The 13,969-nt window shown below is 40.4% G+C and overlaps 1 protein-coding gene across 1 annotated transcript in view; it reads left to right on the top strand.

Annotated features, from left to right (window-relative positions):
• Positions 1 to 13,969, top strand: part of LOC140476759 (uncharacterized) — a 122,313-nt gene that overhangs the window by 88,297 nt on the left and 20,047 nt on the right. Inside the window, exons 18-21 of the mRNA XM_072569565.1 lie at positions 103 to 166; positions 1,462 to 1,535; positions 6,198 to 6,299; positions 9,121 to 9,225. Of these exons, the coding sequence (XP_072425666.1) occupies positions 103 to 166; positions 1,462 to 1,535; positions 6,198 to 6,299; positions 9,121 to 9,225 (345 nt within the window). The remainder of the gene's footprint in view (positions 1 to 102; positions 167 to 1,461; positions 1,536 to 6,197; positions 6,300 to 9,120; positions 9,226 to 13,969) is intronic.

The raw sequence follows: 13,969 nt of genomic DNA, 5'->3' as shown, positions 1-13,969 counted from the left end.
AGTTTATTTCTAGGACTTTGACTGCGGTGGATTGGATATTTTGAAGCTCTACTGAGTTGTCTTTTGGCATATTGATATCAATCTGTTTTACTTTGGATTCAGGATGATGTGGATGTGACCTATGATGGTGAAAAGGATGGAACAAATTGCAATGCCAGTTATTATGGTAAGGACAAATTAGTGGAATCTGATGAAACTAAGCTAGCTTTTTCTGAGATTTATATAAGCAAACGCTGTGAAGATTATTAAGAGATTTCATAGAGTGGACATGGAGAAACTTAAGAGACCCAAACAGGCAGTCTTTAATGTATGATAGTCATCAACAGGCCAATTGAAGAATTTAGGAGCAATTTTTCTATAAAACTGTCGTGTAAATGCATATAAAATTGAATCAGATTGCACTACTGTAAATATTCAAAAATATTATTTTATATTTTGAGTTATACTTGCATAATAGGTGTTTAATTGAGCTTTCAGATGGTGAAACCAGAACTGTGGTGAATTGTTTCAGAGTATTACAGAAAGTTAAGTATTTATGGCAGTCGGGATGTACTGTTCATAAAGGTGAGAAATGCAGAGGTTCAGCTAAATTTAATGCCAGAACTTCATTTGAACTTTATTTATCTGTTTCTAATGCAGTAAGACAGGCTGGAGATCTGATGGAAGGGGAGGGGGTTGGATGGCAGAGAAGAGGGGAGGAGTGATTGTTTTGAGAGGTGGGGATGGCGATGATGGTAGTGAAATAGTTTTGAAGAGATTGTGGGTCAGTGAGGGGAAAATGTGGCGTGGGGAATTTTTAAATTGCAGGAAGGTCAGATTGTGGAGGTAGGCAGTGGGCTTCAGGAGAGGAGCTGGTTTACTTGGAGAGCTGCAGTGGGAATCACTCCCACACCAGTTGATCCATTAGCAGTGCTGGAAAAGCACTTAATTGTGTTTCCTCATTATTCTTGTCTCCCTTCAACTTCCAGATTTCCTGAACCCTCAAAAACTCACAACTACCATGTCTAAAAATATTGAGCCATACAGCCTTGTTGGATTACTTAAATAACTGAGCCACTTCTCAACCAGTTAGTCCAACCCCAATCTTTCTCTGTTAAATTTGAAAGGGGGTTCATTTTAAGCTGGGTTGGGTTCAGAGTTTTCAAACTGTCTTATCCTGCTCATGTCTAGGCTGTCAGACCTTTACAAGGCTGAGTTAGATGTTGATTAAAAAAGGAGTCGAAGATTGTGAGGGAGTCAGAGAGGAACATGGAGTTGGGGTTACAATCAGATAAACCATAATCCTATCAAATATCGAGCCTTACTCACAGTGCTGAATGGCCTGCATGTACTGCTAAGTTCAGTGTTTCTCTTTTGCCTGTTATGGGAAGCTGGAATCCACTAAATGTAGTTTAAAAAGAAGCCAATACTAATAGAAAACATGGAATATCCAATATCATTGTTTTCTGTATTGATTCGTAGATAGCAGCATCGCCAAATCTGTCCCCAAGGAAGATATCTTGGATAAAGAGGCAGCGATTGGCATTGAAGACGAGGTCAGCTAAAAGTACTGAATGAACAGTACAAGTTTTTTTTTCCGATGGATTTGTTTTAACTGTAGTTGCTTATTTTAATGATGAGGTTATCGCTTGGCATTATTTACCAAAGAATTTGAAAAATTACATAAGAAAGGTTACTCCTATAGGCGTACGTAAACCTTCTCTCTACTGTATAAAGTAAATGTTCTCTTTAGTGAAAGAAACTAGCCTTCAAGCAAGTCCATACCATAATTTAAAATTTCTCTAGTGCTTGCAAACTGCCCAGATTATCCATGACAAGGGTAGAGCTAGAGGAAAACAAATTGTTGTTGCCCTGTGCCTGGCAAAGTTTTACATTCCTGAGCCTGAATAACCTGTCTCAATCAGGTCTGTTATACTATACATAGTAAGCTTACAATATTTAATATATCTCACAGCATTTAAAGGGAATGTATTTGGTAGAAAGAAGTGGCATTTCAAATCATTGTCACAATTAAGCAGCAGCTTTGGTGAAACTTCAGTTTGTTGGTGCATCTTTAGGGATATTGTTTGAAGGTAGAAGGTTGCCAATATTAACATTGCACATTGGGCCATATAAAATACAAGGTATAATGAATGTCAGATGGTTATGTTTAAAACTGTTTTCTTTAATTCAAGGTGAAATGGAATAACAATGTGTAAAATTTGATGTCCTGCTAGTTCTGCCTAGAGATAAGTCCATATGTGACCTGATTGTTATGTGAATGGGGTTCAGCTCAAAGCCTATTAATTTAATACCTAGGGACAAGATAAAGCAGCTGTCCTTACTGCTTGCAGATGTTCAAATTATCAGAGACAGACTGAAAGCAGATTCTGCAATCCCAGGCAGAAGAAAGTATTGCTTTTAACTTAATCACCAAATGGAGTGCTGGTGAGGACAGAACCCCTGTATGAGGAATTGAAGCTTGTTGTGGAGAATTGAAGACCCAAGAATCAGGAGTGGATGTCTTGTTGGCAGTCCATTCACTTCTGTTCAGAATATTGAGCTAAGGGGACTGTGCTTAAATGGACACTGAATGTTTCACCCTGCTTGGGTGGCAGAATAGAGTCTGTTAGATGAGTGGGAAACATTTGGGGTTTTAAATACAAGGCTGCATATCTGCTGAGAATTTGCTGTAATCTACAATCATGGCATTGGGTTTTCAGTTGTGTGAAGAGATTACTGGGGAATACCATCTATATAGTTTAGTGTATTAGTTCTCTATTAAGTAATGTTTAACCAACTTTGATTTTAATTTTTTGCAGTAAAAGTCTTAACTTGAAATCTCCTGTCATTCGTTACATTGTTCACTAGAAAATTAATATCTCTATAACTTATCAGTATTTTTGAGGATTGAACAAAGGTATGAGGAAGAAATATGTTGCTGTTCACAGGCCTTCGAATTCTTATCATGCAAATCCATTTTGCAGTGAACGCACTTCGCAGCAAAAGCTTATTCACTTTGTGCAACTCCTTACCATGAAGATTGATATTGAAACATTTGATTTGGACAATTGTCCTAAGTAAGGAAAGCACCAGAAGCAGTTTCCAAATAGGTCATGCAAGTCTGGAGTAGGGACTTGTATTCTGCAGTGAGGAACAGGCAGTATGGTTTGATTTGGCAATCAAAAGTGCAGAGGTATTGACTGAAGAGCAGCAAACATAGACAGAAATTAAACCTAGTATTTTGCTGTAGACCCAGTAGAAGATTGGAACTCTGTAATTACTGTTGCTGAAATTTTCTGTTTTTATGTTTTAATGTTGAAACGTTATGACGTTAATCATCATTTAATTTTCTCTTTGGGGTGTGGAAGGTTGGTAAAGTGAAACTAACAGCAGAATAATAGATCAATAAATGCACAAATGAGACATTTTAGGTATGAATTACTATCACAGTGTAATGTACAAGTTAGCTCTCTTTGCACTAAAGATTGGAAAGAGAAAGGAAGGTGAAGAGAAATTGCCAAGCTACTGATTTACTGTCTATACTCGTGTAAAAGTATAATTTTTTTAGATTATTTTTCAAGGTTAAGTTTATGGGGTTGACCATTACTTGGATATTGCTTTCTAGGAGCTGAAATTCATGCTATAGTTCAAATTACCATATCATTAGCAGAAGCCCAACTGATCTCCAAACGAATAAAGGAAAAAAACCACAACGAATTACAGTAATATGACTGTATTCCGCAAGTGCTACAGGGGAGCTTAGCTGAGCTGCATACAAGGGGTTGTTTGTCACTTGACTCTGACCTGATGCGTCTTAAATTTTCACGCCAAATTGGTGTGAATTGTACACCAAAAACACATAATAGACAAAAAAAAATTCATTTCCTCATTGTAACATGACTCTCAAATGTTGATCTGTTATCTGTGAAGAACTAGGGTTGACCTTTACATGAGATATATGGAAAATTCCAGTACTAGGGTCGACTCTTACATGAGATCAACTTTTACCCGAGTATATACGGTAGTTGTTACTGAGCTGAAGAATTTTGCTTATAAAATCCAAGGCCCAGGATATTTCACATTATCCAGCATTTGTTGCCCATTTCTAATGGACTTTGAAGCTGCTAAAGATGGCTGGACCTGAGGACCTTCTGGAATTTGTCCATTCTAGTTGGTTAGAATAATTCAGCCTGTCTAAGGCCTCTGGTTCCAACTTGTGGAACTGAGAACATAATATTCTACCCAGGCCTATTGTCCTCCAATTCCAACCTAAAACTATTTGTCAAAGGACCCTAATTCCCATATTGAAAGGGGCTGATCAAGAAAACAGGTGTATATTTTATACCTGATAGTTGACCTCTCTAAATATACCCAGCCCAGGGAAATGAGATCATTCCAATGCAGTTACTGTCCACTAAACCTTAGGTAATTGAATGGAAGGCTTCTCCCTTTCCCCAATTAACAGCATTCTGATCTGGAGGGCGGGCTAGAGTTTCATTCAGGGGCCTTATTAAGATTGCATGAATTCTCCCTGAAACCAGTGCAAAATGTGCTTTTGGGTGGCTGCATAATTCAGCTAGTCTGTACAATTTAAAGCTAGCTTTGCATCTCTGAGGGAAGGCACCTTTTGGCTAATTCAGGTGCTACAACAATTGAGGCTGTGCTGTGCAGGATGAAGAATGAGTTACAGTGCAACAGGTTAGCTTGTGCTCGAAGCTACTCCTGTGCCAGTCCTGGGTGTGTTGGTGGAGGGGAGGGGAACAGTGATGTGATCTGTGCACAGGAGACTAGAGGTAGCCTCCAGCCAAACTGTACAGAAGCAATGGGACCAGATAGTTATGGTGGTTAATGTCAAAACTCAAACCCGAGGATTACAATGCAGTTTCACAAAACTTTAATGATCTTGTGGCTGATCAAGAATAGTAAATTTGTCTTAAAATACCAGATGCTACCAGATACAAGTCTGCACCGACCCTCTGAAGAGCATCCCATTCAGATGCAGCCTCCCCACATTTACCACAGCTAATCCATTTAACCTGCATATCCCTATGCAGTATACCAAAGCCAATCCACCTATTCTGCACATCTTTGGACTGTGGGAGGATACCAGAGCACCCGATGGAAACCATGCAGACAGGGAGAGAACACAAAATTGCAAATTAATTGCATGAGTTTAAAAAGAACTGAACCACCAGTCTCAGTTACTGCTGAATGCATGAGATGGAATTACTAACAGTCTTTATTAATTGTGAATTATATGTTACATTAACCATTCATATCACTGTCTCATTTTGGCATTGGTGGAAACCTGACACCCACTTCTGTCATCATACAGAGAATGGCAGCTACTCGACCATCAAAGCCATAGGTTGAACTGACACATCTCCACTTCCCTTGCAGTACAAGTTGACGCATTACTGAGCACAGCAGTATGTGATGAGCACAGTCATGGAGGAACCTATGGCTACTATTAAATAGCCATGAAGCCACAGCTGGAGGCTGGTCTGAAGTCGTTGGGGATGATGGTATCTTCAAACATAATCCTCCTGATCTCATTTCACTTTCCCTTCATTCCTACAACTCTGAGTGAAGGGCACCTTTCATCCGAGAAAGCTAGTAACATTTTGCAGTGGCTGTCTATATCTCATAGCCCATGCAGGCCCTTAACTGATAAGACAAGTGATGTAAAGCTGGTGTAGTCTATGGGTTGTGTTTAATAGGGGGAATAAAACATGTTTCTTTGCAAAGAGTTGCAATACATCTTTGGATTGTGTGATACGAGGATTTTTAAAATTCACTTCTAAGATGTGGGCATTGCTGGCTGGGCATCTGTTACCTATCTCTCGTTACCAATGAGAAGGTGATAGAGAGTTACCACCTTGAGCCACTGCGATCCATTTGGTGTAAGTAAACCTGCTGTGCCATTAAGAAAGAATGATTAGTGTTTGCCCATTCCACATTGCCATATAATCAAGCCAAAATTTAGGATTAGGGAGTGGTGGTCAGCTGCTGGAAACAAGAAACTTAAGACTGTACAAAATATGGTGAGAGGAGATTAGTTAAGAGTTCCAAAAAATACAAATTTAGCAGTGAAGATATACTAAATAAGCCTACTTCTCAGTTGTCCAGTAACTCTTATATCTACTTCCAAACAATCATTATCGGTCACGGTTTATTTCCTCAATTAACTTGGGTGCATAATTAATGTTTTACAGGATGTGAATGCACACAAACCTAACCCAGGAGAGGACAATAAATATACTGAAGATTACCGCCAGACAAAAGCTGTTACATTGTGTAATCAAAAGCAGGACAAGGTAAAAAAACAGATTAATATTGGCTTTCTGAAAGGAAACATTTACACAAAGTAATTTATGCTGTACTGAAAATTTGTGACCAATTTGAACATATGGCTGTAATATGTTAAAAATGCTCTTCATTAGCTACAAATTTAACATTATGCAGCACCTTCTGTAACTTTGAGTATATAAATCATCCTATTGTATAAATATCTTTTATTTGAGAATTTAGATAAAGTAATTTTGTGCATGAGTCAATCTTATAAAACCTTCCATTTATAATACTTTACTTCCAGCCATATCAAATGTGCAGTCCTGTTTTCATTTCAGTGCTGAAATTTATTTCCTTACTCCTTATGGTTGCATCCTACTTTACTTTTGCTCCTGAAGCAGATGTGTGTGGATAGTGCAGTAGAGTGTTCACAATAACAAATTTATCCAACAGCATATATCCATGAGCTCTGTTGTGCCCAACGCCTTATCTTCATGGACATCCAGTCCCTGTACACCTCCATCCCCCATCATGAAGGACTCAAAGCCCTCCGCTTCTTCCTTTCCCGCCGACCCAACCAGTACCCTTCCACTGACACCCTCCTTTGACTGAATGAATTGGTCCTCACCCTGAACAACTTCTCTTTCCAATCCGCCCACTTCCTTCAAACCAAAGGAGTAGCCATGGGCACCCGCATGGGCCCCAGCTATGTCTGCCTCTTCGTAGGATATGTGGAACAGTCCATCTTCCGCAGCTACACTGGCACCACCCCCCACCTTTTCCTCCGCTACATCGATGACTGTATCGGCGCTGCCTCGTGTTCCCACGAGGAGGTTGAACAGTTCATCCACTTTACCAACACCTTCCACCCTGACCTCAAATTCACCTGGACCGTCTCAGACTCCTCTCTCCCCTCCCTAGACCTTTCCATTTCTATCTCTGGCGACCGAATCAACACGGACATTTACTATAAACCGACCGACTCCCACAGCTACCTAGACTACACCTCCTCCCACCCTGCCCTTGTAAAAACGCCATCCCATATTCCCAATTCCTTCGTCTCCGCCGCATCTGCTCCCAGGAGGACCAGTTCCAAATCCGTACAACCCAGATGGCCTCCTTCTTCAAGGACCGCAATTTTCCCCCCCAGACGTGGTCGACGATGCCCTCCACCGCATCTCTTCCACTTCCCGCTCCTCCGCCCTTGAGTCCCGCCCCTCGAACCGCCACCAGGACAGAACCCCACTGGTCCTCACCTACCACCCCACCAACCTCCATGTACAGCATATCATCTGCCATCATTTCCGCCACCACCAGGGATATATTTCCCTTCCCTCCCCTATCAGCGTTCCGAAAAGACCACTCCCTCCATGACTCCCTCGTCGGGTCCACACCCCCCCACCAACCCAACCTCTACTCCCGGCACCTTCCCCTGCAACCCGCAAGAAATGCAAAACTTGCGCCCACTCCTCCCCCCTCACTTCCCTCCAAGGCCCCACCTGCACCTCCACACACATCATCTATTGCGTCCGATGTGGCCTCCTCTATATTGGGGAGACAGGCCGCCTACTTGCGGAACGTTTCAGAGAACACCTCTGGGACACCCGGACCAACCAACCCAACCACCCCGTAGCTCAACACTTCAACTCCCCCTCCCACTCCACCAAGGACATGCAGGTCCTTGGACTCCTCCATCGCCAGAGCATAGCAACATGACGGTTGGAGGAAGAGCGCCTCACCTTCCGCCTAGGAACCCTTCAAGCACAAGGGATGAACTCAGATTTCTCCAGTTTCCTCATTTCCCCTCCCCCCCCCAACTTGTCTCAGTCAAATCCCTCGAACTCAGCACCGCCTTCCTAACCTGCAATCTTCTTCCTGACCTCTCCGCCCCCACCCCACTCCGGCCTATCACCCTCACCTTGACCTCCTTCCACTTATCGCATTTCCAACGCCCCTCCCCCAAGTCCCTCCTCCCTACCTTTTATCTTAGCCTGCTGGACACACTTTCCTCATTCCTGAAGAAGGGCTTATGCCCGAAACGTCGATTCTCCTGTTCCTTGGATGCTGCCTGACCTGCTGCGCTTTTCCAGCAATACATTTTCAGCCACAAATTATTCAGCCACAAAACTTGCAGTGCCACCGGGCGGCACGGTGGCACAATGGTTAGCACTGCTGCCTCACAGCGCCAGAGACCCGGGTTCAATTCCCGCCTCAGGCTGTGTGGAGTTTGCACATTCTCCCCGTGTCTGCGTGGGTTTCCTCCGGGTGCTCCGGCTTCCTCCCACAGTCCAAAGATGTATAGGTCAGGTGAATTGGCCATGCTAAATTGCCCGTAGTGTTAGGTAAGGGGTAAATGTAGGGGTATGGGTGGGTTGCGCTTCGGCGGGTCGGTGTGGACTTGTTGGGCCGAAGGGCCTGTTTCCACACTGTAAGTAATCTACTCTAATCTAATCTAATCTAAACCCAACATACAGTTGTTCCCCAAATTCAACTTGAAAATAGCACGGAATGAACCGCATTGAACCGCATTGTTCATAAAACTACGGAAGAAACAAAGTAATATTTTGTCTTTATTCATGTTAGCACAAAGGGTATAAAGTGAAGTATTTTATATTCATTTCTATTTCTATTTTGTTAAGACTAGCAGAGGAAAATGCATCCCAAGGTTTTTCATCTTTCTGATAAATTTGAAAATTCTAGATCTTCAACAGAGTTAATGAATTATTGAGTTTTCATAGTTCCTGGAATATTATATGATTGCATTATTACCTCTCATAGTAAATGATCATAACACATTTTCACTTACTGTCAATATTCTATAAATTTAATAATGGAAATCATTTTCAGGCAGTGAAGTTGAAATATAATCAAGGGAAATCGTCTGATGAGTTCAATTTGCTTGCAACCGAAAATATAAGGCTCCACACTTCTGTGAACGACCTCCAATACAAGGTATTCTGTATCATGAAGGTTATGTTAATATTTAATTCTGTGCTGATAACTGGTGTTTCTTCCGGCAGTAGGACAGTGTTAGGTGTACTTCAGCTTGTGTCAAGATGCACCTCCTAGATAACAGTGCTGAATTTATTTCTCTGAGAAATGTTTTTTTAGCATTCTGATAAAACTTCACAGGTTAAAAACACGTGAGAAATTTGGAGGAACACTTGGACTCCTGATTTGTCCTCTTAGCATCTTGGGTTTTGAACTGGGAGTGTTGAAGCAAATGCAAACACCATGGCATATTATTTTTGTGGTTTTAAATTTAAGAACTGTTTTAAAAACTGAGAATTGCTGTGTGGTTTGAAAGAAAGTAATCTGTAACTACTGTGAACACTTCTCGTACAGTTGTGATTTATTACAGTTTTTGCAGAACTGGAGGCAAGAGGTTGTGTACAGATGGAGCTTTAGTTGGCAACAAGAAGCTGATTGTCATTGATAAATGGTCACTAGTCTACAAACAGAAGGCCTTTGGCTACTAACAATCTCTGATTAGTACTCAAGTAATTGAACTGCTGTGGGGTGGGGGTGTGATGTGGGGTGCAGGTGTGCGGGATCAAGGTAGTGAGGAGCTACCAGGCCTTTACCAATGAGAAACTCAATCTCTCCATTCTCTGCCGTAAGCTACTTTTAAAACTGAAAAAAAACAGTTTATTTTTCTTTCAGGAGCTCCAATTTTTAAATTAAGAAGCATACTTAGAAGCATAATTGTATAACTGAACCACCATCTTCTTGCAAACAAGTGGAAGCATCCGAAGAAGGATGACTAAGAAGTAGCATTCTGACCAGCACAAGAATCATAAGAATTATCTTTGGCAAGTTTTGAACAGGACCCACAGGACTGCTTTGTTTAGTTCTTCTCTCCATATATTGGATAACTTGGTTACGGGTGTAACCTCCTGTAACACAAATCTTCAGGATGTGCAACATTTAAAAGGCATTTGGATGGGTATATGAATAGGAAGGGTTTGGAGGGATAAGGGCCAAGTGCTGGCAGGTGGGAATAGATTGGTCTGGAATATCTGGTCGGCATGGACGGGTTGGACCAAAGGGTCTGTTTCCATGCTGTATATCTCTATGACTAATACCACGATAATGTCAGGGCTTATACTTTGCAGTATTAGTATGTTCAGCCATTACTTGATATCACGAAATGCATTGAATTGGTTGAAAACTGGCTACTGTGTTGCTGAGGTCCTTTGGAGAAAGTTGGGATGGTTTGTCCACTTGGAGTTTTTGGCTAAAGATGGATGTAAGTGCATCAGCCTTATCTTGCAAAGAACACGTATGTAGGTCATATTTCCAAAGAGCGGCGGATTGTATCACACAGCATATATCATTTTGGCTCTTTGAATAAGTAAAGTACCAACCAGTCCAAACCAGTCCGTATTTGCAAAACTCACAACGCAGTGTCTAACATTAGACACTGATTCTGCAGTGAGATGTTTCCTGGATAATCTTGAATGTGCAGGAATTACACTGAGAACCAATTTAAGATTTTTGACTGGGCTTGTAATGTGACACACTTGCATCTACTGGGATCTATGTACAAAGGGCCATGTCTTTGCAAATGGACAGAAAATGTTACAGGCACTGCACATGTTTTAACTTTACAAAGTAGGTGCCAGTCATTTGGTGTTTCAAAATCAGTCAACTTGTGTAGTTTCAAATTTAAACAAGCCTGGCTCTCAACAATAAATCAGCATTAATGTGTGTGTTCACCACTGAACGCTTCTATGGTTGGCAAGTGGACTTTAAGTCAGTTGTACAGTATAAATATTGCATATCCCCTTAATTTGTATTCTTGCAAATTGTCTCAATAAATGCATTACAAAAAAGCTTTAAAATAAAATTGTCTTTTGTTCAACAATACTGATGGAAGTAAAATTTCTGAAACTTGAGTTTCGCTGTCATTTATAGATGTATTAGCGAGTTTTGAGAAGATTTGTAGCTCAGGTTGAGGTTCTGGATGTAGGTTTGCTTGCTGAGCTCAATGAACAAACCTACATCTATTTATAAATATATGTTGCTTTGGGACGGTGCTTCTGTTCCATTTTTAACAGAATTTGATATATTTTAGAAGCAGGTTAGGTTTGATATTAATATCCATCCAAAATTCCAATTCCCTGTGGTAAACCCTGACAACTCTGCTCACGTGACTTCAATACCAAGGGCAATCAACCGTAAAAGAGAAACCAGAAAAATTGCGCCTTTGCTTTGAAAGCTAGTTGTAACGTACTTGAATCTCCTAACTTCCCAAAGCATTTGTTTTAGGTAAACAATATATAAAGCATTTACACAATTGGTTTTGTCAAAATGGTGCCTACCTAAGATTCACTCAGATTACTAGACGCATCAGAAAAGAAAGGTCAGATTCCATTGGTTTAAGAAGAACAAGATTTTAGATTAGGTGCTAATCTCCAGTGTGAATTTAGCAAAGCCAAGCCACCCAATTTGCACATGTTTGGACTGTAGGAGGAAACCTACACAGACACTGGGTGAATGTGTAAACTCCACACAATTGCCTGAGGGTGAAATCAAACTCCTGTCCCTGGCATTGTGAAGTAGCAGTGCTAACCACTGAGCCACCGTTTCTCCCTTTGTGATTGTATGATTAAAAAGAGCATATTGTTTTATTCTGTATTTTTGATTGTGGACTGAAATGGGACAAGGGCTGTTCTTAAAAACAAAGGATGACGTGAACGATAGGCCTTCTATAACTACAGCCATCTTGCTGTGGCTTAGATATGACTTCAGTTATGCTTGGTTTACTTAATTGTCATTGCTTCCTTCATGTCAAGGGCAATCAGTATCACTTCACCTCTAGATTTCAGCATTTTCTTTGTCCGTTTTTAGGCTATGGCTGTAATGAGGCCAAGAGCTGAGTGATCCTGGAAGACTCAAGCTGAGCATCAGTAAGCAGGTTATTTCAAGTATATGCTGCTTGATTGGCACCGTTAGTGACACCTTTCACAACTTTACTCACGATTGCGAGTATGCAAAGAGTGAAAATTGGCCAGATTGGATATTTTTTTATGGACAGAGTGCACCTGAGCAATTGTCCTCAATATTGAATATATCCATTATTGTACTGTAACAGTATGGATGTGAGGCTGGTTCTTGAGCACAAACCTTCAGCACTGTAGCTGGACGTTGGGTGGTCTGTGACTTCTCTGCATTCTGGTGTACTGAACCACTTTTTGCTAACACATGGATTGAATTGAATTGAATTGATCTATTTCAGTTGAAGGAGGGTCATGAGCCCGCTTGAAGTTTGGAAGAGGATTTTCAGGACTACTCTTTTCCAATTGTGTTGCTAACTCTAGTAGATTTATCCTGCTGTTTGGATTGGACATATCCTACGGATATGAAAGTGTCTTGGATATTGTTTGAAAGATGGTCACATTCACAGAATATGTCACTTAACTAGTCTTTCAATTTTGGCAAGTTTGCATATTTTAAAATGTACATAAATGTAATATTTTATGGGATGTGGTATTGCTGGTTGGAACGGCACTTATTGCCTATTGAGAAGGTGGTGGTTGTGAGCCACCTTCGTGAACTGCTGCAGTCCAAGTAGAATAAACACACCACAATGCAATTCGACAAGGAAGAGATTTTGCATTGTCAACTGTGTTGATGGCATCTTGCCATCTTTGGTTCATTGCTGAATACTGGAAGGTCTGTTCACTTTTAAGATTTCTTTTGGAGTAATTTGATACCACTACATCTTGCTCGGTCATTTTAGAGAGTATTTAAGAACCAACCACAACATATAGGTCAGAAGTGACAATAGACCAGATTGGATTTGGCTAGCCAATTTCCTTCTCTAAAAGTGGCTTTTCATAGTCACCATTTTTGATGCCAAAGTTTTACCTAGATTTATTTAGTTTGTGAAGATCCTCAACTGCTTTGGTGGAGTTTGCACTCCTGTCTCCAGATCATTAGTCCACACCTTTAGATTACTGGCACAGTTCCTTAATTAAAAACATCTGATGCTTCAAATCTATAAACCTTTGTCAGGTTCAAGTCTCATCTATTTCAGAGATATGTAATAACATCTCTGAACAGATTGATTTAGAAAATACCTAAACTATTTGTCAGTATTGCTTCCAGCTCCTTTTGTCAGAAATTCTGGAATTTAACTATTAGATCAACCAAGAATTGAGTAGTGGTTTAGCAGGACCATTTTCCCTACAACTGAAATTCAAGTGCCAGCATCTGGACAAAATGAAGACTATATCAAAGCAGTTCAAAAATTGTTTAAACAATTTACTTGATACGTTTAATGATCTTGTTCAAATTGTGTAAATTTTCTAAATACATTTTATTTATTCATATTTGAGCAAAGAAATAAAATAGCAAATTAGCTATTTGATTAGTCTCTGGCAGTATAAGCTAGCTAGTAAATGGTACTTTTGGAAATTTAAGAGATTTGGTGTGAAGTGGACTTATCCACTTTTTAAATAAGCTACTTTTGATTCATTCACATGATATAATGTTTTGAATTGATAATGAACTTATTTGAGACAAGCATTTTTGCTATTTGGACATGTGACACATTGGAGAAGTGATACTGGTGAGGCCACGTTTTTCTTTCAACAGCTTGAAAGTACACACTCAGTGTAGACTATACCTCAACCATTGACCTTTTAGTGGATTAAAGATGCAGTGAAGTTTTTTTTTCCATTCATGGAAA

Source organism: Chiloscyllium punctatum, chromosome 5 (genome assembly GCF_047496795.1).
Source record: "Chiloscyllium punctatum isolate Juve2018m chromosome 5, sChiPun1.3, whole genome shotgun sequence".
Lineage (NCBI taxonomy): Eukaryota > Metazoa > Chordata > Chondrichthyes > Orectolobiformes > Hemiscylliidae > Chiloscyllium > Chiloscyllium punctatum.
This window is presented reverse-complemented; position numbering and strand designations above follow the sequence as displayed.